At 43.0% G+C, this 26,213-nt stretch overlaps 2 protein-coding genes across 2 annotated transcripts; one reads left to right on the top strand and one right to left on the bottom strand.

The window, feature by feature from the left end:
• Positions 1 to 1,103: 1,103 nt before the first annotated feature.
• gpr137ba (G protein-coupled receptor 137Ba) lies at positions 1,104 to 6,190 on the bottom strand. Its single transcript, XM_076743916.1, has 7 exons — positions 5,486 to 6,190; positions 4,659 to 4,708; positions 4,265 to 4,487; positions 2,874 to 3,020; positions 2,108 to 2,236; positions 1,740 to 1,861; positions 1,104 to 1,630 (listed from the first exon to the last, which is right to left on the bottom strand). Exons 1-7 carry the CDS (start codon positions 5,864 to 5,866, stop codon positions 1,516 to 1,518), a joined length of 1,167 nt encoding a protein of 388 aa, XP_076600031.1. The 5' UTR covers positions 5,867 to 6,190; the 3' UTR covers positions 1,104 to 1,515.
• A 5,098-nt stretch (positions 6,191 to 11,288) lies between these two features.
• On the top strand, positions 11,289 to 24,744 carry nid1a (nidogen 1a). Its single transcript, XM_076743937.1, has 20 exons — positions 11,289 to 11,585; positions 13,499 to 13,801; positions 13,879 to 14,105; positions 14,187 to 14,482; positions 14,598 to 14,738; positions 15,220 to 15,471; positions 15,769 to 15,969; positions 16,070 to 16,303; positions 16,506 to 16,643; positions 17,209 to 17,337; positions 17,637 to 17,783; positions 19,261 to 19,380; positions 19,887 to 20,108; positions 20,280 to 20,452; positions 21,562 to 21,688; positions 21,802 to 21,973; positions 22,334 to 22,491; positions 22,576 to 22,699; positions 23,369 to 23,481; positions 24,151 to 24,744. The coding sequence occupies exons 1-20, from the start codon at positions 11,382 to 11,384 to the stop codon at positions 24,279 to 24,281; spliced, it is 3,612 nt and encodes a 1,203-aa protein (XP_076600052.1). The 5' UTR covers positions 11,289 to 11,381; the 3' UTR covers positions 24,282 to 24,744.
• The last annotated feature ends 1,469 nt before the right edge of the window (positions 24,745 to 26,213 follow it).

Below are 26,213 nucleotides of genomic sequence, written 5' to 3' on the forward strand. Positions count from 1 at the left end.
GACCCAAAGATGAATAAATGCTAATAATTAAGTAATGGAAATGAAATTCTTGAAGAAAAACAGCCTATGTGAATGATTACTGACTGAAAATAAGGCAAAATTAAAATGTTACACTATTGCACAATTTCAGTAATAATTTAAACATTTCAGTCAACAAGTGGTAAATCACCCAGTAAATTACTGCATAAATGATTTTGCAAGTTGGTTTTTCTAAGGTTATTTATTATTGTGCACAGCGTACCAGTGTCTTTCTGTTTGACTTTCACACTTAACTGCATGAGATGAGACATATCACTGAGTCGTTTTAAAACCAACACGCACCTTTTCCAAGACCAAGACTCTCTAAAGCCTCGAAAATTCACTGTGACAGTATTCCTGTTTTGTGAATGAACAATCAGTCACTTGCAAAATTAGAAAGTATTAGCTTCTGTAAATTTCCGTGGCCCGTAATGTATGAAGTTCTTCAAGAATTCAACCGACTCTGAAAACAGCTCATCAATAAAATGGTGAGATGTGTTAAATATGTCCGGCCTGCTGCTCTTTTTGTTCTGCCACTTCCTTTAATGTCAAACTCTGAACCAGTTTCAGCTCCCTGCTGGAATGCACAGCACATCTTTTTCAGCTGCTGTAAATTCATCTGGTTATATTCAGAGATGCTTTCCTGTACTCAGAGCTGTACTACCATCGGGCCAATAGGCCTCCGGGCCCCAGAATCTGTATGCTCATGCACTTTATTATAGAGCTATTATGTAAACCTGTTTGTGGCATGATTCAGATCAAAGATGTACTTATCACATGGAGTGATGTGTGTATTGACATGGAATGTGGCTGCTCCTGAAGATGTGCTGAAAGACTGTGGAAAATAAGAATTAGAAAAAAAGAGGTAAAAAAAAAAAAGGTAGCGTTTGCTTTTCTGTGCTGGCTTTAACATGATTTCCCATAATCCTCTCCTGCTCTTGGAGCCACTTTTATAACAAACAGATCAAACTTTTGATGGTCAGAAATTGTCCTTATAAACATAACTAATTATTATTTATTAGCCTTTTAGAGACCCTGATAGAAATACTGGTTTGATATTTAAAAAAATGAACTGCATCTTTCATAGCATTTAAACTTTTTAATATGAATTAAATGAATATCTCCCCTATATAAACAACATCTGTATGAAAAAGAACACAGTACATAAAATAGTACTACAGTACGTATTACAAAAGTCAGGAAATATATTAAGCGGTATTCAGTATAAACTATACATTGAAAATGTTTACAAGCAGTCAAAATTAGATCATACTTTGTACAAGGAGTGTGCAAAATTAATGTCCCATTAGTGGACCTTCATATACTGGCAGAGAGTAAAGTCTGTTAGTTCTTCTTCTCTAGACAAAATAGAAAACTGAATGTATCGAGTAGAGGGCGACGCTCAGGCCCATGTGCCCGTCACTAAGAGAGACTGTGCAAAAATATACAAATAAAAACACAATGCCGCAGGTCAGCAGGAGTCACCGTGAACTCCAGTCAGTAATGGCTGAGCTCCTCTGGAGGAGGAGGGAGGTGGTAACTGTCGTCCTCTCCAATGTAGGCACCGATGCCGCTGCTTTGGCTCCCCCACTCGTAGCCGTCAGCAGCCAGACTGGAGAAACAAATACCCATTACATTACGCCGACTGACCCCCGCCCACCTCTCGCTGCACTCCTACTTCGTGCACAGTGTTTCGGTGATTTCGATCATTGCGTTTTTACCTGGCTTGGATGTTCTGAGGCATGACGCTCCACGCCAGGTCATCGTCGCTGTCGTAACGCCGTGGGTTGTCGAAGAAATAAGACCTAGAGGAGAAGATGTGACCAGGAAGCCCAGAGCCACTCTGCAGGACCAGCACACGAGACAATAACCATAAGATAGAATCATGAACAAAAATGGTAATTTTTTTACATTCTAATCCCTTTAGATTGTATTTCATATGGAAGTGGCTTATGGCTTAGTTCCCAACCTGTTCGCCTCACAGCCCCTTAAAATATACTTGCAACCCCTTGTCACACGTTGCATACATCTATGACCTATGAGCTGTTTCACCAAAGAGTAAGACAAAACAAAGTAATCGCTGGCTCACCCTGTCTTGGTTTGGCTGTCGAACTCTAAAAAAGAAAACTACAAGGGAGGTGGGGAGCAGCTCCCACACAAACAAGATCACTCCAAAGACGATGTAGCCGGCGTCACCCAGGGTTGACTGCAAATCTGCCTGAAAAACAAACAGAAAAAAGATTGTTTTTCTAAAGGAAAACAGTCATTTTTCAGCCATAACTGACAGAAATCATTATCATGAGGCTTCGTGACAGAGCTGACACACGTGAGTTGCATCAGCCTGAGAACTGAACAAACGTAGGTCAGCAGATCACATTACATCTGATCAGCTGGTCTGAAGAGTCGATCACTGCTGCGGGAAAAAGCAAGATCTTAATTAATCATCGTGTTACTTAAAGCAATAGTTGGGACGTTTTGGGAAATGTGCTTTTTTTGCTGACACTACTCTCATGCTTGCACAGTAAATATGAAGCTAGAGCCCGGAGCTGTTAAGCTTTCATGGACTGCCTCGGCCGGTTGGCTGGCAAGACTCCAGGAGGTCGCTGTGCCTGCCTGGTTAACACACTGTTAATACAGCACGTAACTCCCCGTAAAACTGTTTGTATGGTCAAAACAAATGAGACGTAACGTGTTAATTAGTGAGATTTACCCTCAGACAGAGCCTGTTTCCAGTTTAAGCAAAGCTAATCGGCTGCTGGCTGTAGCCTCAGATTTACCATACAGATCTGAGTGCGGCAGCATTTCTCAAAACGTCCAGCTATTCCTTCAAAGCAGTCTGACCTCTGATGGTTCACCTGGTCTGAAACGTTGTACCAGTCGTAGTCAAAGGAGTTAATACTCTTGTTTGAGAGTCCCAGGACGACCAGGTTGTAGCAGGCCCTGGACGAGTACAGGAGGATGACGATGGCTCCTATGACTGTCACCTGGCACACTGACGTCCCCTGCACAGATTTAAAGAAAGCACAGAGTCAGGAAGCAGCATATCAACCATAAACCCACCCTTTAGGATGAAATGAGACATAATGTGATTCAAATCATATAAGAATAGTATTTTTTCAAACACCTTCTGAGCTTCAGGCGTGAAATAACATACTGTGCTGTACCTCCACTGTGTGAATGCTCTACAGTACAATCAGTCACGCATAAGAACGACCCTGTGTTGCTAGGAAACAATCACTATGTACAAAGCATAAATTACGTGGAGAGGAGCATCTTCTCACAGCGGTGCTTCACGCAGCGAACAATACCTTTTGATGACACTTAAGCTAATCCCCATGAAACAAAGCACAAGCCACTTATATTCTTTTCATATTGTGCCACACAGAAGCAGGAAACTGTAAAAGAAGCACGCGTGACGTCACTGTGCGGCGCATGAACACACACTGGTGCCAGACTCCATCATCTCCCCTCCCAGTTTTACAGGTTAGATGGATGCACTGGTATTTTGGTGTGTCGCCATTTAGCTGATTTGTTGTGTGTTTTCAAGATATATTTGCTTTGATTTGGATGTCAATTCAATAATTCATTTGCATGCAACTCAGCTTCATGTTATGTTAGATTTGCAATAGACAGGAACGTGTTATGCATATGTGATGGAGGTTATCAGCAGACTAATGTTCATAAGTTAGCTAAACTGTGATAATACCTGAACCAAATTTACTGTGAACCCATTAGCAAACGTTCTGTGATGTAGTCGACAGTTTTTGATATGGTAACCCGGCATCAGGTACATTAGCCACAGCAGGGAACCAGATTTCATCCTGACAGAGATTGCTTCATTCATAATTATGAGGCATCATTTTCTGAGAGAAATGTATGTGTTTGTTTCATTTGAACACGATATCCCCATAACGTTAGCTATTATTAGCCCTGTCAATCATCGCAAAGCATCTGCATCAAAATAAAAGTAAACATTTTGTTTACAATATTTATTTGCCCTAAACTCAATATTTTCTAGGGATGCCTCACTTGCAACTTTTGCAACTCCTGGAAGGTATTTCTGTAATCATCTTTGGATAGTATATAGAGACCAAAGTAAATCTATGACCTAGATATGTTGGGTGTTAGTGTGCATCTCTCATACGCTTCAATAGTGGCACCGAGCAGAGCATGAGAAGGCTGGTATCATGATGCTCTGACCGTTCTTTTACAGTTTCCTTGTTCAGGACACAGAGGTGTTTCTCACCTTGGATTCCAGGTAAATGTTGGCCAGCGACATCTTAGCGATCTTGTAAAGACACAGGGAGAGCGAGACGGCACACAGCACAAAAAGCGTGTCGTTGATTGCGACCCTCACAAGCACAATGGTGTGGGCTTCTGCAGAGGACATCCTCACCAGCAGGGCGCATACTAAATTCACAACTAAAAACACCAGGCTGATGAACAGGAAGAGCAGGTACAGCGGCAGCCTGGGGGTCAGCGAACGAGAGACATATTTAATCCCAGAAACTGCTATACACCAAATTCTAGCTGCTTTTTTTGATTACTTTAGTGAAGACAATTCATGCATTTTTGCCAAATAGTTAGAAAAACATTATTTCATGGAAAATGAAATCTTGAAATCTGAAACCTGATCTCACCTGTATCTCAAAAGCTCTGGTGCATATTTCGACTTTGCCTTGAAAACGACCTGTGAAAAGAAAACAAATCTTAAATCATGAAAATGCGTCACGCTATTTCAGGAGCCCATTTTCACTTCTGCATTCTCTCCCTTTGAAACAAGACATTCTTTTGAAACAGGAACCTCGCAGCTGAAAAAAGCACAGTTTTAGACAGATGACGGTCACACAGCACAGGGCCAGATGTTATGCTTTGTGCCTCGCTGTCAATCTGCAACTGTGACTCAAAGCAGCACAAGAGGATTATGCTAAAAATAAACTGTAGGTAGCGGCCAAACAAGCTATTATTTGATATTTGGATCACATAAGCATACGGAGGAATGACTCACTGCATTATTGTACTTTGTAGCTGATTTGAATGGCAGTGTATTACACTGATAGCAACAGGTTATATTTACTGGACAGTCCTTAGATGAACCCTGTGCGATTTGTTGGAGCAAGTGCACCTGAGCCATAATTCAAAGCTGTTTATATTATCATATCACATTGGAGAGCAAAGAAATCCAGAGTCTATGAATAATGTCTTGCTTGAGTTGCACTTTGGACCACAATTGGCTTCCATGCTGGTGATGTCCTGCCCCACATATTTGTCTTGAACTGAGCTGTAAATTGAGGAACTTCCTCCCTCCAGCAGATGATGTGAAAACAGCCTTCAGGCGTCAACCTCTGCACACACACATCATTCTGCACAGCGAAGCTCAAACATCCAAGTGAAATAACAATAAGAATCAAATACTGTTGTCACAACACTATATGAAAGCCTGTCCCAAGCCTGCCACGTAACTCACCTGTACAAAGTAAAGGTTCATGAGGCTGAGCGTGAAGAACTGGAGGCAGACAGGAAAGCAGTAGAGCAGCCAGAAGGGGAAGGGCCCCAAAGTGTTGGCCGTGACAAAGTTCTTGAAGTAGAAGGAGAAGAGCACGGTGCGCAGGGCCGACCACAGCAGGCACAGGGACAGGAACACCGTCTGGTAGCTGAAGCGTTTGTGTCGGTACCGCAGGACCAGCCAGAGCTGAACGTACACGAAGATGAAGAGGAGGGAGTAGAAGACGGTGTAGACCACCGTCAGGCCCAACGTGACGAAGGGGGGCACGGCCGGGCTCAAGGTAGGCAGAGGCAGGGACTTGTCCATCGGCGACGGCTCCTTTTCCTTCACAGGGGCCTCCATGACCTGCTCTCCCAGCCCGGGAGAGGAGGGAGCGGGGCGGAATGGGCCTCTGCCGGTGTCCGCCGCCGGTCTCTGTCGGCTCTCACGCCCGGCAGAGGGGAGGTGAGAGCCGCGGAAAAAAAGAAGGAGAAAATGAGGCTGTCAGTGGAGCTGTCAAGAGGTGGGAGAAAGTAAGAGCAGCGGACAGAGAACAAGGCTAACTTCCTGCTGCGGAGCCAGAGGCAGGCAGAGCGCGAGGCACATGATCAGTGATGAGAGCGAGCCGTTTGTCAGGAGCAGTAGCGCGCAGGAAGCTGCAGCTATAGCGGCTCAGCGCGAGGACCTGCCTCCGCCCCCCTTCCGCCACCCGCACTCATTACGTGACGCTACGCATCAGCTGACGCACGCTACTGTACCTTTAACCCTGTGATGGAGCTTCCCACCGCAGCGCCGGTCCCAAGAGAGCAGCTCAGAGCTGTTTCATGTGTTTACTTTCATTATATGAAGGTGTATGAAAAAAAAAACATGTATGAGTTCATCATCAATATTCAACACAGAAAACTATTTTTTACACAAAATAGGACACAAGTGAAAGAAGATGTTATATACTGCATCTACACATTACATTTGTCATGGCTATGCTGAACTCTAAGTCATGATAAAGGATCCCTGTTCAGCCCCACAGAACTCGATGTTCCCAAACCTGTAAATGTATGCTGATTAAAAGAAAATGCATTTAAGAATACGAAAAACTATATTAAAACTAGAGAGAAATGAGCATTTTGCAGGTTTTTGGAGGTGGCTTCGTGGTTTAAGGCACATGCCCTATAATCAGTGTCCCTGGTCATGCTTTACCGTAAACTATCAAATAGTGACAAAAACAAGAATGCATAGATGAAAAAAATAAACCAGAACCTATTCATTGCGATAATTAAGTGATAACATATCCATGATCATATCATTTTGTATACACAAATTGTATTTTTATCAATTAAAACTAGCCTCTATTCATTTATTGACTTTTAATTCATTAATTAATCAAATTTCCACAATGTAAATGCCACAAAGTGAAGTCTTCCACTCCAACTCCTGAGGGTCAAAGGTTCAGCGTAGTGCCTGAGCAGCAACTAGAGCAAAGGGCCTGCTTTCCCCAACTGGTAACCCAACCTGGATAAGATGCTAAAAGGTCAAATGAATGCAGCAGAGGACAACATATTCTGACTTTTTGTCCCAAATAGGAGTCAAGCTCCAAATATACTGGACCCTACAAATTCAAATCAATAGCATTTTTATAATGAAAACCTCTCTGCCTGGGAAAGACATCTTTCAAACTCCACGCCCAGAGTTTTTGACACAGACTTTCCATTAAAAATTTGAAGTCTCAAGCTTAAAGTTGTTTTCTTGGACTTAAGATGACTCATCCAGAACCAAGGAAGACATTATACGACTGTTTTCACAGGCTGAGTGGTTCTCTTGGACTGATTTGATTGTTCAGTGTAAAATTACAGTTCCCCCTTAATTACAACCAAAAGCATTTCAGGTCCAGTCAAAGTGGCAGGATTTGCTTTCTGCTCCAAGCAGAAACAAATCTAATGTGTGCACAGACCTCGGTGCAGTTTGTAATGGTGAGTAGAGGTGGGTTTTTTGTTTCACAGGACAGGGGCATGTGAACATGAGAAAGGCCAAGGGTGGGGGTCACTCCAGCTCACCTTTGACTGCTGTGACACATTCATCTTTTTGCACACAGGGACACTACCACCCAGGCACCACGGTGAACAGGATGCTGTCAGCTACAGTCCTTCCTCTTCGCTGTTAAACGTCACTTTGAATAACCGCATTATCAAAGAGTTAAAAAATGTGGCCTCCGCTGTGTCATATGGACAAAATGATTCAATTATATCACATGCCTTGCTTCACACACACATCTGTTTTGAGTTAAAGACACACTATGCTTGTGTTATAAGGACGCTGAGGGTTTGACCAAATGGCAGAGAGCTACCTCAAAGCCTTTAGAAACAGAAGCAAACAATGTAGTTAAATGATGAAAGAATAAATGTGATGCAAAATATTTAATACCTTGTTTTTTCCCCCCAGAGTTCCCTCAGCCTGACTCCAGCCCTTTAAACCACCCACATCTCCAGCTTTTTCTGTGAATAAAAAAAAAAAAAACAGTAATAATAGAGTGGTGACATTTCAGTCTGATTATCAGGCTATAGTTTGGTGCCACAGACGCATCAGATAACATCCACTGCTGATTCCCAGGCAACTCAGCCAGACAAAACAGACTCATGCAAACACTAATAAGTCACAGCTAATGGCATTACCGGCCCCAGGGTAAACATCCCATCAGCCTCTGAGAGTTCAACAAGGGCCCAATATGTATCGCCATCTAAGTGCAGTGTCAATCGACAGTGTTATCCAAACGATAGCGTGTATAATAATAATATACAGTGTATAAAGACATTTACTGTTAATGTGTGAACTGCCTTTACTTTCAGAAGCACTACTGGGAAGTCCTGCAGTCATGATGTATTTTAAATAATAAAATATACATATATACAATGTTAATTAAGTTACTGTATCTATATAAACTTATATTTATCACTGTCAATATTTTTCATAATGTGGAGAATATACTCAGAGAGCAGCTACGCGAACTTTCTAAAATGACCAGAAGGTGGCACCTTCCAACTGTATATACAGACGGAGAGGCTGAGAGGGATCCAAGGTGGGAGAAATAATGTTCATTCAACACAGGGTACTAAAATCAGTGCAGATGCATTAAGATGACATCTGATTTCAGCCTTTGTAGACTGCATCGTAAGTGGAACAACAGACATATAAACTATGTGTATGGTTCAGAACCTGCAATGAAAACAGAATCTTTTCACATGGTGATTGAGGGGAAAACCTTAAGTTTTGTCTGTGGCTCAATGTCCACATATTTTATCATTTAAGAACATTAGCAGCTAGTGGCAGATGGAAAAATGTTGAGGTTAACTAAGATACAGACAAATCCAATATGTTTAAACACATTAGAATTAAACAAGCTGTGGCTGTTTGTGTTGTGTATTTTATCAGAACGTATAGCTGCAAGATAAAGTGCAAGGGCACGTCTGAATGGTCATTATGTCACACTACTGTTGAAGAAAAAGTCATACTAAAGCAGTGCCAGTAGAGGGGCTACAAATGAAAAGTTTGTCCTGAGGGTGCTGCTTCAGAAAAGGCCATGGAGTTATTAGAATCACAAGGATTTAACATGGAAGCATAAATGTGCCCTTCAGAGTTCACAGCAGTCTGGCTGTTCGGTTTTACGTAAATATGACTCTCAAGATTTGGCCTGAGGGTGGTGCAAGAGGGTAGCTCTTTGTGTGCAGGAAGGACTCATACTTTACGGCAGTGGTTCCCAACCTATTTGTTTTGTGGCCCTTTGGAATGAATCAATGTCTGCTTTCTTCATCATTGCGGTTTATAAAGGGCAAATAAATGAAAAATAAGAGAAAAATCTGAACACATAAATCTCAAAAAAAAAAAAAAAAAATTATATATATATATAATTTTTTTTTTTCATTCTTATGCCTTTACATGGGCACTCAACCAGTTTCTCACATGAAGATCAGTTTACTCCTCATGGGGAGGACTTTTCTGTGGGTGTTAACCAGGGGGGGAAGGTCTAAGAAAAGGCACTTTGGAGTTGCATTATGGAAAATACAGTGGTAGAGGAAGTATGTGGCTATACCACAATGTGAAATTACTCCAATACAAGTAAAAGTCCTGCATTCACAACCTTACTTAAGTAAAAGTATGTAAGTATTATCAGCATATCAGTATACTTTAGGTATAAAAAGTAAAAGTACTCATACTGTTTGGGTAGTTTAATGTACAGCAACGCATCAAATTCAATAAGATCATCATATGTTTGTGGTGTTGTTTTCCTGTGAGGGCTACGTATCTCTGAAAAGTCATCTAAACAGCTCTGTTTTCAGTTCTGTGACAAGGTATTTCCCAGATAGTCCAAGAGGGGGGTGGAGTTAAATAGTTTATTTATCTTAAGAAGTGGGAGAAATTTTTCAACCCACAAAGGAACACCTAATTCTGTGGTTTATCAGAGAAATTCACATTCAAAATAAACGCATATGGAGATACATGATTTTCACTGGAGTAGGAGTAGTATAAAGTATAAAGTATACCATAAATGGAAATACTCAAGTAAAGAAAGTATCTCAAAGTTGTACTTAAGAACAGGGCTTGTGTAAAATATACTTTCCACCACTGGAAAAATGTAGGATCATTGTACATATTCCATACTTTGATATCACTTTTATAATGAAATCTTGGCCTAGTGGTGGACCTGGGGAAAGGTCACAGGGTCACCAAAAACATTATTAATCATCACCTGGGGATCATGATAGTACAAAAACAACAACAACAACAACAACAACAACAACAACAACAACAACAAGAAAAAGACAAAGAAGATGAAGAGGAAGGAAAATACTTCATTAGTTTCTCTGGGGGAAATTCAGGTGTCTATACCAAATCTAGTGGAAATCTTGGCATGAGGTCATTTGTTATCTTATTTTCCCTTTCAAAATACTTTGTTATCTACCACAGCGTTAGCAAAAGACATTTTAGGCTGATGTTAGCACTAAACCAAAGATCAGAGGTCACCATAAATCATTAGGAATCATGGGGACCATGAATACCCACATTAAAACGTCATGGTAATGTGGCCAGCCTTCGCTCAGATAAGTGGACCAAAGTGTTGGATGGATGACTGACTCTCCGTTAGTGGTGCAGAAACCGCTCCAAGTTGAGCCATATTACCAGCATACCCCTCATTATCCCAGCTGGAGTGGAGTCTGATAGCCACAGCGATATGCCTCAAATGATTAGAGTATGGTACAGTGCTCTGTGATATTGTCCTTTACATAATGTTTCAATCAAACCGGTCATGGGCTCTGTTGCTGGTAACTGGTCCATGCTCTGATGTCTATGCTCCGATGGCCCCTTGGCCTGTGTCCAAATCAGCCAATACAGCTCCAGTGTGTCCCTCTGGAGACACTTGGACCTCCCACACAGTGGTCCCTGTGTTATAGTGCCCTATCATCCAAACAGGTGACTGCTTCTACTGTATTGGCAATACTGGACAGTGAGTTGCAAGTCAGGGTTTAAATCAAGGGATATGATGTGAAACTGACCTCAGTGCTTCTCAGCGCCCACTTCTGTCCTCGATCAACCCTAACTGCTGCCAAAGTTTTTGTTTTTCAAAGTGGGCAAAACGCCTTCACTGCAGCTGTCTAACAGTACATCACTTCAGGAACTTGTTTTAGGAACAGCATGAATAGCAAAGAAGAGGCTACCTTTCATTTCTCTCTCCAGTGTTGGTGGTTTTATGAAAGCAGCTCTCTTTCAACTCCGCCCCACGTCTCCCAAACTCTGACTGAACTTTCTTTAGTGGGGCCCGTGCGTCACTCTCCACTAACCTGGTTTGGACAAACCACAGGACTGCTCAACTGCTCCTGAAACGCGAACAATGGGCTGGCAGGAGCAAGGATGGCTCTTCTGTGCGAGTTTTCTCGGGTTTGTGGCGTCGGCGCAGAGCATAACGCGGGGAGAGCTTTTCCCCTTCGGTCCAAGCGCAGGAGACCAGTTACTGGAAGCAGGGAATGACCAGACGCACCGACTCGAGCTGGACAAGCCAGTTTTGTTTTATGATGGCACCTTCGACAGCATCTTTGTGAGTTAACGCATAACTCGATACAATATCGTAGTAATTTTATTACAAACGCGTGGGATTTATTGGTCAGGATGGACTGTCCAGCGATCTTGCGCAATTGCGCATAGACAGTTAAACGTGGAAAGGGGTTAGTAGTACAACCTTAAACAATGCCGGGAAGTTACAAAATATATCTGGAGCAGGGTATGACTTTTTTTTTTTCTCTGGCTCAGGTCTATTTGGAAATATTGATTTTACTTATCAGACCGGCTGCTGTATCTTGTGGAATGCATGTGTCCACGCATTCTTGCAGCTTCCCCCGAGGTTATTATTTTACTGTTGACACAAAGACCAGAGTACTCCAGGAAACTCATTTTGCAATCCGTCCCGAAATCTCTACTCATGAGTCTAGTATGTCACATAGCTGTGGAGCCAATAAAAGAGGCTTCTATGAACCAAATATACGTTTAAAATGGCCACATCCTGCCATATCTAAACACACAATAGTGACCTTGTAGGTTTGCCGATAACATATTAAATGCTCTGCAAATAAATAATAATAATTTTGTTGTTTGCAATTACCATGTGGAGCTTTTGTAAATGACTTGGAAAAAGGCAATAGCAACATTTAGCTGAAAGCTGCACCATTGTGCTGAACAGACAAACAGCCCTTTATACCCTGCGATTCTCCTTTTCAAAGAAAAGTGCTGCATGTCCGTTTTAATTGTGCTGCATGTGGATAATATGCTATCAGAGAGTGATTATATACAAAAGGCATTTCCCTTGAACCACAGGAACTCAACATTTGCCTAAGTATCCGTATTTTTTTTTAAGAAAAGTCAGTAGTGGTTACTTGATGACATATACTTTAAGCAGTGATCACTATTTCTGGATTCCAGCTTTAATTTCTTTGACCAGAAGTATTAAAGGATAAAAGACAGCTTCAGCTTTAAGCATTCCTTTAATTTGTCCTTTATGGAACAGTCACATGCCCAGTCTCACCCAGGGAGCAGATGTGTTTGTGGAGATGTGCAGAGGAGAAAAGTTATGTTTAAGACGTTGGCCTGCGGTTGAGAATAGATATTTAATTCCTTATTATAACTGTCAGTCTTGGGGGGGTTTCCTCACTGCTAACTACCTCCATCACTCACCACAAACATATTTCCCTGCTGTAGCCAAGATGGCTTAAAGATTTTTGTTTTTCATTTATGAGACATTCTACCCTGAACTGTCTGCGCCCTGTAGGCAAACCAATGCTTTTCACGCCAGACGTGGTTATAGAAAAAACATTTTCTCTAATTATTAGGGGGTTTTATTGTCTCCTCATGAGTGTGATTCATATTCCACAAGCCCTGGTATGTTCGGGTAACCTTAAAGATGTCTCTCCGCACAACATCTGCGAGATCAGAATCACTGATCATTTTCCCAGCTCTATCTTCAATTTTGGCAGGAAGTTTCTGTAATGACGATTAGTGCACAATCCTCAGGCTCTCTGGGGCTGCTCGTCAGGGGCAAGGACAGGAAACAGTGTGGCCCGGCCAGGAATAGTGCGCTTGTTTTCCCCTGGTCAGGAAGTGAAGGAGCCCCATGTGCAGAGTGTCTGTGTGTGTGAGTGTTTCTGACATGAGCCCAGCTTTTCTTCTTTTACAAGCCCTCCATGTGTTCATGTCAAACCTTAAGTGTGTAAAATCTGTGTTATATGGCATCTTGTTTGTTCGTTAGTGCTTTTGTAGGACATGGCAGCTGACTCAGATCATTAGTCTAATGAGTTTGGAATAAAGATCAAAGTGGGTCAGAGTGGACTAGGTTTCCCTCTGCTGTGAAACAGTTCCTCATGTGTTGTGATGCTAGTTATTATAAAGAGAGTCATACGGTGTTACAATCATCCCAATTCTTGTCATCCCCATTACCTTAACTTGAGCTTTTAATTGCAGATCAACACCAATGGTTTTGTTGCCACAGCAGAGCCAGAAAGCGAGGCGACGTATCTTGGCAACATGCCCGCAAAATTCGGCATGATTGCTGTTCTGCAAGGAGACCTGGACACAAGTGATGGTGTGGGCAAAGTTTTCTTCCGTCAAGACTCCAGTCCTGATGTTCTGCAACGGGCAGCCGAGCACATCAACAGGGCTTTCCCCGAGGATGATGAAGTCAACCCCACCCATGCTGTGGTGATCACTTGGGTCGATGTGGCCGCCAATGAACCTCAAAGCAGAGGAGATGGCATTGATAAGAAGGTGTGCATCCCGTGGTTGTTTCAGTGATCTGATGTGGAGCTCGTCATTTATATCATGTCTAATGTTTTATCACACAGAGAAACACCTTCCAGCTGGTTATTGCATCCCTGGAGACTTCCTCGTATGCTGTTGTCCTATATGCAAGGGACGGGATACAGTTTTCCTCCTCGCCTGCACAAGACAGTAGTGTGATCCTGCATGCAGGCTTCAGTAAGGGTTTGGTCCGGGGTTTCCTGTTTTCCAGTCAGGGGCCATACTACCGTACCACCACTGATGATGAGGCATCTGTCAGGGCTTTAGCGGAGTAAGTCAACCAATGTCCTCACCGGCTGTTTGGATAATCTTTCAAGAACAATGACGGTAAAAGTGTCTTCTCTCCTTATAGGGAGACCAACTCCGGCCTGCGGGGTGTATGGGTGTATGAGGTTGGAACTTCTCCTTATTTTACCAACATGGCTCCAGGTGAGGTCACTGACCTGCCCACAGAGGCCACACCACAGGGTTCCCCTGAGGGGGCCTCCGTGGCAAGGAGACCAGTGTATACTGATGGACAGCAAGTGGAGTACCCTCCTTATGAGTCAGAAAGGGGGCAGATCACAGTCCACACAGTTCAGTACCAGCCACATCAGCCCGGGAACCAAGAAGTGGTGGTGTTGGACGACACAGATATAAATGTGGATGGTGAGAAATATGTACTTTGACATAGAATTCTAAAGTCTCTTTTATCATTGCTGGCAGAATTTCATTTAATTAGCTGGTCCTGCCATGTTCTTACCGTGCTTTTACATGTTTTCAGTGTTCTCGTACAACCTTGGGACATGTGCGAACAACAGAAATAAGTGCTCCCAGTTTGGTGACTGTCAGGACTACTCCAGCGGTTACTGCTGCCACTGCAGGCCTGGCTTCTATGGCAATGGGATACAGTGTGTGGCAGAGGGTAATGTTACTTTAAGTGGTCACTTTTCATCTTGAAACAAGATTGAAACTGTGTGTGAAAGTGTCATCATTTTACTGTGTCAGGGAAAAGGAGAGCAAAGGGTTTGGTTAAAATACATGAAATATGTGTCTATGGCCAACTTTAGACAGTTTCCTGTTATACTCTATGAGGTCAGTGCTAGTACTGTACCGTTATGCTGCATTAGTCTCTAAGCCTAGTAATGCTGCAGTGTCTTTCCACTGTGGATTTGAGAGTTTACTAATAACATTTTCCCTACTTTGTAAAATTGCATCTTAGTGTAGCTAATCAAAGTGGCTGACATTGCTAATTTAAGGGCAAAGAATTAGCTAGCGTGACCAGCTAACAGAAGTAAAAAAGTTACAGGAGTGCCATAGTTTTAGCAGTTTACCCTTACTCTAGCTTTTTTAAAACTAATATCATCACGCTTAAGACAGTTGATGGATTTGGTTTGTTTTTGCAGGAAAGCCACAGAGGATGAATGGTAAAGTGCATGGAAAAGTGTATGTGGGCAACTCTCCTTCTCCAGTGGAGTTCGCCAGCAACGATCTCCACTCATACGTTGTGGTAAATGATGGCCGTTCCTATGTGGCCATCAGTGACATCCCTTACACCCTTGGGCCCTCGCTGCTGCCTCTGTCGGCCCTCGGTGGTGTGATTGGGTGGGCGTTTGCTCTGGAGCAGCGTGGCTTCAAGAATGGCTTCAGCATTATTGGTGAGGGAAAGACTTCTACAACTGTGTTAACAATGTCTGATCCTGTGGCACCCGGCAGCTTCTTGTGTGATTTTTTCATGCTTCACTTGATTAGAAAATCACAAAATTGAAGATTCAGGAAGCGTACATCTCTGTGCAGAAATTTTAATGCTGCGGCAAGCAATTTGCCATACAGCTGCAGAATTACTCACTCCGTCCAGCTGAATTCCCCTCACATTACTTCAGCTGTGACAGAAGGCAGTAAACTAAAGTTCATCCAGGGCCACGGTCTCAAAGTTAACCTCCTCTTCTCTGTAGGGGGGGAGTTCACAAGGCAGGCTGAGGTGACCTTTCTGCCAGGGAATGAGAAGCTGACCATCAGGCAGGAGTTCAAAGGCATCGATGAGCACGATCACCTAGTTGTGAGCACCACCCTGGAAGGCCGGGTCCCTGAGGTGCCTCGTGGATCCACTGTGCAGATCGATCCTTACTCTGAGATCTATCAGTACAGCAACAACTGTAAGATGCAGCTTGAACAGCTTCCTTTGTCATTTTTACGAAACAAAGTCAAGAGAAACTACGAGCTACTTACTTCTTACCTGCCTATCGTACCATCCAGTGATCACCTCATCCTCCACTCGAGACTACGTAGTGAGCTTGCCTGATGGCTCCACTGACACCAGGACGTATCAGTGGCGTCAGACCATCACCTTCCAGAGCTGCCAGCATGGCGAGGCTTTGAGAGACGTGAAACCGACCCAGATGCTTAGCGTGGACCAGGTGTTTGTCATGTACGATGCTAATAATGAACTCATCCGGTTCGCCATGAGCAACAAGATCGGGGATGTCAACGGTGAGGTCATGGGGTTATTTTTGTCTTCCTGTTTTGGTCTGTGCTCACTTCCTTCCTGTAATACAACATATAACATCCTGACCAAGCACAGATTTACTGAAAGTTAGGACCATTTATGAATAGTGAAGACGTTTCTGATGGAATCACATGAATTAATACTATAGCAGTAACATTGTGTCTAAAATGAACTGTTAATTTTCAGGAGGGCAGCCTGAGGAGAACCCATGTTTCACTGGAAGACACGGCTGTGACACCAACGCCGTGTGCCGGCCTGGACAGGGAGTTCAGTTCGCCTGCGAGTGTGCTGCTGGCTTCAGAGGTGACGGCCGCACATGTTACGGTAAGAATCAACTATGATGCAATACAACAATGTCTCCTTTTGTTGTGCCAATGGAGAGGGAGCAGCGGTCTCTTGATTCTCACCACTAATGTACTGCGTTTTCTGCTTTCAAGTAAATCAAACAGTTTCTGCATCTGTTTAGAGCCATCATTTAATTAAGCCCGACTCTCTAAAGCCTTCCTTCCTGGAGAACTGGGTAATGCTGCCAATTAGCAGAGTGAGTCCCACATGGTAAACAAAGTTTCCTATACTCTCAGACCTGGTTAACATGTCCATTGTGGTCCTCATTCCAGGCTCAAGCTCTGTACAACTAACAGTCCTTTGCATTCAAGACAGGAAGAGCTCTGAGGCACATACGCTAGAAAAAGGAAGGAAGTATTTCAGACAGATGCTATCTTGAAACATTTGTAATTAAGAAATCTAATTAAGCACTCCTCTCATCTCCCGACATCTGATAATGAAGGATCCTGATCTGACCAATCTTCAGACTTCAGAGCTCCAAACTCAAACTTGGACCTAATGTTGGAGTTATTAGCGTATGATAACTGGCTCTTCTCTTTATCAGACATTGATGAGTGCGGAGAGAATCCTCAGATCTGTGGCTCCCACGCTATCTGTAACAACCAGCCTGGGACCTTCCGCTGTGAATGTGAAGATGGATATCAGTTTGCCGATGATGGGCAGACCTGCACTCGTAAGTGATGTTTGTGCATTGCCAAGTACGGTTACAGATTTCAGAAATCTCACCTTGTGTTTGGGATGTACAGGTTCAGACATAAACTGTAATACAATGCGTTAAAATATTAAGAGGATCATGGTGAGCAAGATAAAAGCCATGTAAACCTACAAACCATAAGTACACAATGCTACAGCTTTGAACTGACTGGTGCAGTGACATTATCATTCTGACACGCTCTAACGTATCAGGATCTCCTTTTAATCGTTCTATACCAAAATCAATTAACAGCATTTCCCTGGTCGTCTTCTCCTCAGGGGTTAATCAACCTGAGAAGAACGCCTGTGAAGACGGCACCCATACCTGTGACATCCCACAGCGTGCTCAGTGCATCTACACCAGAGACTCGTACTACACCTGCTCCTGCCTGCCAGGGTTCGTAGGAGATGGTAGAAGCTGCCAAGGTACTGCACAGAGACACTAAATATGTTTGTGCTGATCACAGGAATAAATTCTTTTCAGTGTGTAGGTGTATAGTACAACATAAAATGACATCTAATTCACATCCACTAAAATGCAGTACTCATAGTACATTATAGCTAATTAATATTTGTACATAGCTTTATCACAACATCAGACTTACAGGACTGTCTCAAGAGTAGATCTATTCCCATCAACCACTGGCTTTCACTCATTTCATTGCAGTTACAGTGTAAAAATCCATTTATAGGCTTGAAACTTGCTTTATATAGTTAGATATATACGTAGGTGTGATGCATTTGCAGACGGGGACTCCTTGTTTGTGTGCCACTGGAATAATTATAGACTTTTGTTACTCGTAATCAGTTCATACACCGATACATTTAGAAAAGCTATCCATGTAGATTTTCATCAAGTCTGTTTCATATGACGACTTAAAAATTGAATCCCAAAAGCCATTTTAAAAGGCTTTTAAGTGTGATGTTTTTGGAGTTCATTTATTATGTGTCTGCCTTCTGTAACATTTACACACACACACACACACACACACACACACACACACACACACACACATATTATGTATTTTTTGGTTGATGTAATGATGTGTAAGTTTATTCATGAATAATTAATACAAATATTTTCATTCATTCAAATTATTAATTGATTCTATCTAAATACTGGAAAACTCTATGATTACACCTGTGGCACACTGGTGTAATCAGATTTGAGAGTCTGATGCCAAAAAGCTCAGCATTAATGAGCAATGTTATCAGAGGATGATCAAAGAGGAAGGGAAACAAATAATTTTGCAAAGGACACTGTGAAATTATGTGATTTTAGTAGCTTCTGGCAATAGAAAGGTCAGAAACTCATCTTCAAATCCCGAGTGTCATTATTATAAAGAGTTTCGAAAATTGTTCCTCTTTGCTGTAATCGTGATGATGACTAAGTTAAACAAACATCTGCAGAAACTAATGGCTGCCTGCATGCTATGGTTCAATCCATCATCACATGTTTTGAAAAAGGTTGGCAGTAACTTGATGTATTTCTAGTGATTGTCCTTTAACACAAGCAGTCCAGATTTCAAAGCCATTGTCTGACCTTTAAGGCTATGATTGTTAAGCCATCTGCTCAAGACCGGAGGAGGTGAGATTGCTTACATAACACATCTGCAGTGATCGCGCAGTGAAATATAAAAAGCGGACGGGCATTTCATGTGTGCAGGTCCTGAGTCGGCGTGTAGTTTTTTGGGTTTCTCTGGCTGGCCCTCAGGAGCACTCATTCATACTTTCCATTCTTTCCTGGCCTTTGCTTGATGCATTGCACTCCGAGGACAATTTTGGTCACAGGCCGACCCGGATCATAGTGGAGATCCCTGACCATAAAAGGACACGACACATTGGTCCAGTTGATGTCTGATTCTGCTCTGTCCTCACTCACCCTCTTCTTTCCCGCCTGAAGACATAGACGAGTGCCAGCCAGGCAGGTGCCATCAGGACGCTGTGTGCTATAACACCCAGGGATCATTTACCTGCCAGTGCAGGCCAGGTTACTATGGCGATGGCTTCAGCTGCTCTCCAGGTAAGTCTTTTGGAATGCCGTCGCTTTTTGACAAGCAAACCCAACATCCTGCTCAAACAGTGCATCGGTTTTTATTATTTCATACCCAGTCCGGTAACATTCAGCCAGCGTATTTTAGGAATCTGTCAGGGGAGTTTAGAAAGTCCGGTAACAGTTTTCTTTGATTAAGTTGCAGGCTTGTAATAGAAAAATGGAAAATAGATTATTTTTATTCTCAGCATTGTTGATTCCACCCATTTGGACAAGAGGAGTGTTTGGAAATGAGTTCCTTGCCAGAGTGTATTGGTGCCAGCTGGAACCTGTTTTTCATTTTCTACTGGCTAGCAATAGGAATTTGTCATGTCTTATGAGGGCTGTGGGAGTTTTTGTGTAGCTGAATTTAAAGTAGAAGAGAAAAGGAGATGATAATTAGCTTATGAATAAGTTTGTGGCATTGCTGCAGGGTGTCTGTGACATTGCTGCAGGGTGTGTTCACTGTGCCCCTTATTTTTCTTGATTCTCTTCAGAGAGCTCAAAAACACAGTGTCAGGCCCACAGAGACAGTCTCCTGGCGGATATTGGTCCACGTGGCCCCCGACCTCCTGTTGGACAGTACATCCCTGCTTGTGATGAGAATGGTGCCTATGAACCCATGCAGTGCCACGGCAGCACGGGACAGTGCTGGTGCGTGGACCGAAACGGACAGGAGATCCCCGGCACTCGCTCTGGGCCTGGCAGCAGACCAATGTGTGAGTAAACCACATGTGTTTAACAGCAAGAGACCACAGTGTCTCTCACTGTGTATTAAAAGACCAAATATGGGCTGTTTGTTGACCAGAGAGCCTTTCCGACACTAAACTAAATTGAGCTCGCTTCCACCACCGCAGCCCCCCTGATTCTTCCCTGTTTGTCTCCTCTAGGTATCGACCATGGTGGAGTGCCACCACCTGTTGGACCCACCCCTCGACCTGATGTCCACCCTCTGCCTCCAGGAACACACCTGTTGTTTGCCCAGAGTGGAAGGATAGAACATGTGCCTCTGGAAGGTTATGATATGAAAAAGGACGATGCCAAGGCTGTCCTCCATCTCCCTGTGAGTCTCTCCTCCATTGAAATCAAGGTTTTAACCTTGCTAACATGTCCACAGGATTTTTTTTTGATATGCTACAACACATATCAGTGGAGAAAAAAAGCAGTCAACGCCATGGCTGAGCATTACCGCTTTGGAACAATGACAGTCTCACTAACGCGGCTTCAGACAGCCGAGCTTTCACACGTCACATCACATACCCAAGGAACCAATCCCATCAATTTGTGGGTTGGGGTTCTCCGTGTCATGACAGCATAGTCAAGCTGAAGGCTCACGTTATCTATTCCTGTTACATTTCTAACGTTGTAGACAGTTATACATGAAATACTTCAGCGTTCAGCTTGAGCAGATTTGTGTGATCCATTTTATTATTTATTATTATTATTTATTATTATTTATTTGGTTCTACATTTTGGGGGTTTGAAGCACTGTCAAAGTGATATTGTTTAACCTGTCAGAGGTGTTAATAGGCTTTTCTGTTTGTGAATAATGTCATAAAAGGTAATAACTTTCTGGATTACGTCTGTTCGTGACAGACAAATGCTGATAAGGTCTCAGAAGATTGTAGCTGTACAATAAGCAGAAATATTTCACGACGCAGATGTGAGTTTAAGAAGACAGCTACTCTAAGTTCATCTCAGGCAGAGCGTCGAGTCAGGACTTTATGGGATGCATGATCATTCAGATTACACCAGAGAAAACAATCAGAAAAGGCGACAGTATGTTTGTGTATAAAACATCAGCTCAGCCTCTTAGACAAGTCGCTCCCTTGTTAGCAATAATACTTGCATTCTCGCTCAGCCATTTCCCCATCTGCTGCATGCATTCAAGGCCTGTACTTTATTGGAGGCACATGGTGACATTCACTCTAATTACTAACATCAGTCCGACATCTTCGGAATTGCAATCTACATTTCTTGTTACACTGATTCCCAAAGCAGCTGGTCTGAAGTCTGGCCGAGCTGCTCTCGCTCAGTGTGTGGCTCTGTTTGTTTGGATTTATGTCTAGACGTTAATGTCAAAAAGCACATCTGCTCCGTGTTTTTGTCTCTGACCGCTCTTGTTTGAGTAAAGTGCACTTCAAAGACTGTTGGTTGCTGACCCCTCCACAGGAGAAGGTAATCATTGGAGTAGCCTATGACTGCGTGGAGAAAATGGTCTACTGGACTGAAATCACATCTCCGTCAATCAGCAAGGCCAGCATCCAGGGGGGAGAGCCCATTGCAGTCATTAGATCAGGTAGCGTTACTGGTCACCTTTATCCTTCGCTCTGCTGCTTCTCTTTCATTTTCGGCCAGTTGTGAATCACGAGGCTGTTTTCATAAAGCAAAGGAACTGTAACCTGTCAACAGAACTGGACAGCCCAGAGGGTATCGCCATCGACCACCTGGGACGAGCTGTGTTCTGGACGGACTCCGTGAAGGATCGCATCGAGGTGGCCTCTCTGGACGGGTCTCAGCGTCGTGTCATCATAGACTCCGATCTTGTCAATCCACGTGCTATTATCACTGACCCTCCTAATGGGTACGTGTTGTTTCCCACAAAACTTTTACGCTTCCTCTTTAACATACTGCGAGTGAGATACCAATTGCTAGAAAGCTTTTTTTGGACTTGCTTTCCAGTTGCCTTTGGAGACACTTAAACGTGTTTAATATGAAGCGACAGCCAGCAGCCGGTTAGCGTGTAGCCTCACAGTGACAAGGACTCTAAGCAGTCACTGTATCTAGCCAAGAAATAGCCTGGTACATAACCCCACCTACTCACGAGACGCAACAAGTTTGATCTGCTACTGCTAAAGAATTATTTGGCAGAAGAATAACCTTAATGGTTCTATAAATACGGTGTTAAAATCTACCAGTAATTCAATGCCTGTCCTTACAACAGCAATCTATACTGGACCGACTGGAACCGCGACGCACCCAAGATTGAGACGTCTTACATGGATGGAGCCAACAGAAGGGTGCTGGTGAAAGACGATCTGGGCCTGCCAAACGGCTTGACTTACGACTCTCAGAGCTCTCTGCTTTGTTGGGCAGATGCAGGTACTGTACATTTCAGACAGATGACTCATTTATGAAACGATGTCTGCCTTGTCATCACCAATAAGTGTGATCTCTCGCCTGCAGGCACACATAAAATGGAGTGCATGCATCCTGCTCGGGGTGACCGCAGAAAGGTTATGGAAGGGATTCAGTACCCTTTTGGAATCACGTCTTTTGGGAAGAATATCTACTACACTGACTGGCGGAGGTTTGGCTTTTTGTGTTATTATGAAGTCTAGCTTGTTGTACAATGATAATGTATGAGGTGTAAGTAAAATAAACTACTGTTAGGGTTCCAGTGATTTGAAATCTTGATATGCTTTATGTTTGTATGTATAAAGGCATAACGCAGGCTTTATCCATGGTCCACTATGCCATGTAAGAACCAAGATCTGTCAAGTGAGAGGCAGGAGAGGGTAGGTCAGAGGTCAAAAAGCACACTTCGAGCATAGGCCCTTGATGTTCCTCCAGACTCGGACACTCCCACCATGAGGACTGTGGAGCTTTCTTCCCACGCAGCTGATTCTGTATGTTAACCACCACAAGGTGGGGGTTGGGGTGTCTGTTTGTGTGTGTGGGTTGAGGAAGCATCCTAAAAAGTGGCAGCTGCTTGCAATTTCTCAGCCTCAGCGTCTGTGAGTGACCTGCCCGGGGCCTCCCTCTGATCTCACCAGGCCTGTTGCCTCGCTGGAGAAGGTTGAGAGGTGGTGGTGCTAGTGGGGGAGGCGCACAAACTATCTCAGTTATGGCTAAGAAAACCTACCCTAACCCTTACACATTCTTGACAGACTGTGTAAAAAAACAGGGAGGCAGGACGTTAACATTTCTCAAGCTGGGATAGTCCAGGATTGCTAAACTCTGGCTGTGTTTACAATAGGGATGCGGTGGTTGCTGTGGACCGCTACGCTGGCAAAGAATCAGACCAGTTCCAGCCTCAGAAACAGACCAAGCTATATGGGATCGCCACAGCCTATTCCCAGTGTCCTTCAGGTAAATATGCCAGTTTTGAATGTGAAACGGGGCCACACATTCCCCATAAATTCCCCTTACAATGTTTGCTCTTGAAGTTCTTCAAAATTTTTATTGAATTTATTACATGTGTAGCAGTTGGAGAAAAAAAAAAAGGTCTTTTCATGCCTGGAGTCATTTTTGTATTGCATCTAGCCTTGCATCTGATGTACAGCCCACTGTAGAGCCATTCCTCGAAAAAGCTTGACCCTTGCACATTTGGACGCTCTGCCTTTGAGTCTGGTTTATTATCCACTCCCTTCACTCTCCAAGACCTAGCAGACCAGTTTTGTGACCTCCGTGCCCTCTGTAAATAATTCTGAGGGTCACTCCTGGACCTGAAAGCAACAAGAGGAATTCTGCAGCTGGTATTCAGTATTAAGTGAATCAATGACTGTGCAGCACCAGGCCTCATCCTCCCTTCTAAATAAGGCTGTATGCCTTACGCAAGCCAGGGAATGTGGAGCCAAGGGAGAGGGGCCTCCAACATCTGGAGTTTGCTATGTGTTGCAGTGAAGTATGTATATATCTGTTGAAAAAACAGTGAAGAGACTGCTTCCTGCTGCTCCGTGCTACAGTGACTTGTGGTTTAAACAAATCTCTTGGAATGTCCCACATTAATATGAGTATATGTTTTCTACCTTGCACCAGGACAAAACTACTGTGCTGTGAACAACGGGGGCTGTACTCACCTCTGTTTAGCAACCCCTACCGGACGCTCCTGCAAATGTCCTGACAACGCAGTGGGTGTGGGCTGTGTGGAGAGAGACAGCGGGTACTGAAAGAAGGCGGCTACACTCTCTGAGAGTTGACACTGTTTGGATGTTTGACCACAAATTAGGAGCCACTCAGCATTACTAAACTCTAGCTGCTGAAAATGCCACTGAAAACCCGAGGTGAACTTATTGTGCCTTTTTAATGCTCAGTGTCATGCTTATCTACATTGTTACATTTCCCATTGCCCTAATAAAATCACTGCCATTGAGAATTGTAAATATAAACACTATTATATTGTCTTTTCCCGAGTGCACATAATCTGAGAATAAAGCTCAAGGGATACATAATTTAATGTGAAATCCATCACAGTCATGCATGACATTACCTCATGTGGGCTGTGTTACACTGTGGCATGTTCGGATTAGCAGATCTCGTGGAAGTGTTATTGTGGAGTATGACTAGTGTCTGTACAAGCTGGTGGGATGAGTTTACATGCCGGGCTGCAGAAGAATAAACATTTTTCTAACATGTCGGTGTGTTGTGTCTGTAGCTTTGGTGTGATAATAGCGACATCGTGTGGTCAATAGCGTCAAGTACAAATCCCTGTTTCGTGTTGCGTTGCGGTACGTGCTGCCCAAGTAAACCTGAGGACGAGCTCGGCTGAACAAAATGACCTGTGTAAGACAGATTTATGTGTAAAAATGCAGAATATGAAAATGTTTGCAAGGTCTTTTTTGTTTTTTATCATGAATTGCGTGTTGAATGAATAGTGTTTTTATCTCCTTTGTTATATATTATATACCAATGTAGGATTTCTCCACATTATCCTTTATGTGCAAGTCATTAAGTACAATTTTACCTGAATAACTGACTCTATAATTGGCCCTTGACGTAGTGGCGAAACTTTACACGGGGAGGATATAATTTCTTGGGACACTGGACTAATGATCCGTCCTATCATGTTGCTCATCACGATATACAATCACCTGTTACCTGTAACCTGTCTTTAAAGGGCCATTTGGCTTGCTGTTACCACGTGGCCTATTTCTAAAATGCAGTGAGTCAATGGGATGACGTCTCTGCTTTGTTAAGATGAAGAAAACAAATAGCTGCCACCCCCACAGGCTGTGCGCTGCCGCAAAAAGGGAGACACTTGCTCACGTCAGTGGTGCATTAAGGGGCTCTGGATAAAGTCGGAATATAGGTCATTCAATACATGAGCTTCACCCAACTTGAAACTACATTGTCATTATTAAATAGTCTGTTGATTATTGTCGCCAACTAAATGTCAAAAAAGTGAAAACTGCTTATCAATGTCCTTCAGTCTAAAGTGATGTAATCAACTTGCTGGTTTTGTCTGACTCGTACTAAAAAATTCTAAAGACTTTCAGTTCCCTGTTGACAAGTGGACCTCCGAAATGTTTCCGTGAAAAAAACGACATCAGTGATTAATAAATGAGTTTCACATTTACCAGTAATGATAACCGAGTAACTTATTAATCACCCAATTATTTGTCTCTATTTTAAATGCAAATGCAAATAATTTTAACACACAAACACGTGACATCCCTTCTCCACTCCAAAAAAAAAGGCATTTAATCTTAACAGTTTGAGTTCAGAGCAGCAACACTCGCTTTTTAATAACCATTATTTATCTTGTATGTGATGGTTTATATATACAGCATTAATACATCTCCTTTTACTTCCTAAAGCACGCAAGTTACACATACTGACAAAAAAATAAAAAATAGCAACCAGCGTGCCAGTCCATTTCTGGTACTTTTGCCTTGCTATATTGTTGGATTTACAGAGATTCTTCAAACGCTTCGCCGCTTCTGAACGAAGAGTTTTGATTGACTGGGGAATTAGCGGAGTGTTATCCAATGAGAAACCGAACATGAGTCAGAGGGCCTGTCACCGGCGCTGAACGTTTATGACGTTTTCAAATCTTCTATGCCCCTCAACTTTGTCTGCGAGGAATATTTTGCCAAAACTCG

This window comes from Chaetodon auriga, chromosome 11 (assembly GCF_051107435.1).
Source record: "Chaetodon auriga isolate fChaAug3 chromosome 11, fChaAug3.hap1, whole genome shotgun sequence".
NCBI lineage: Eukaryota > Metazoa > Chordata > Actinopteri > Chaetodontiformes > Chaetodontidae > Chaetodon > Chaetodon auriga.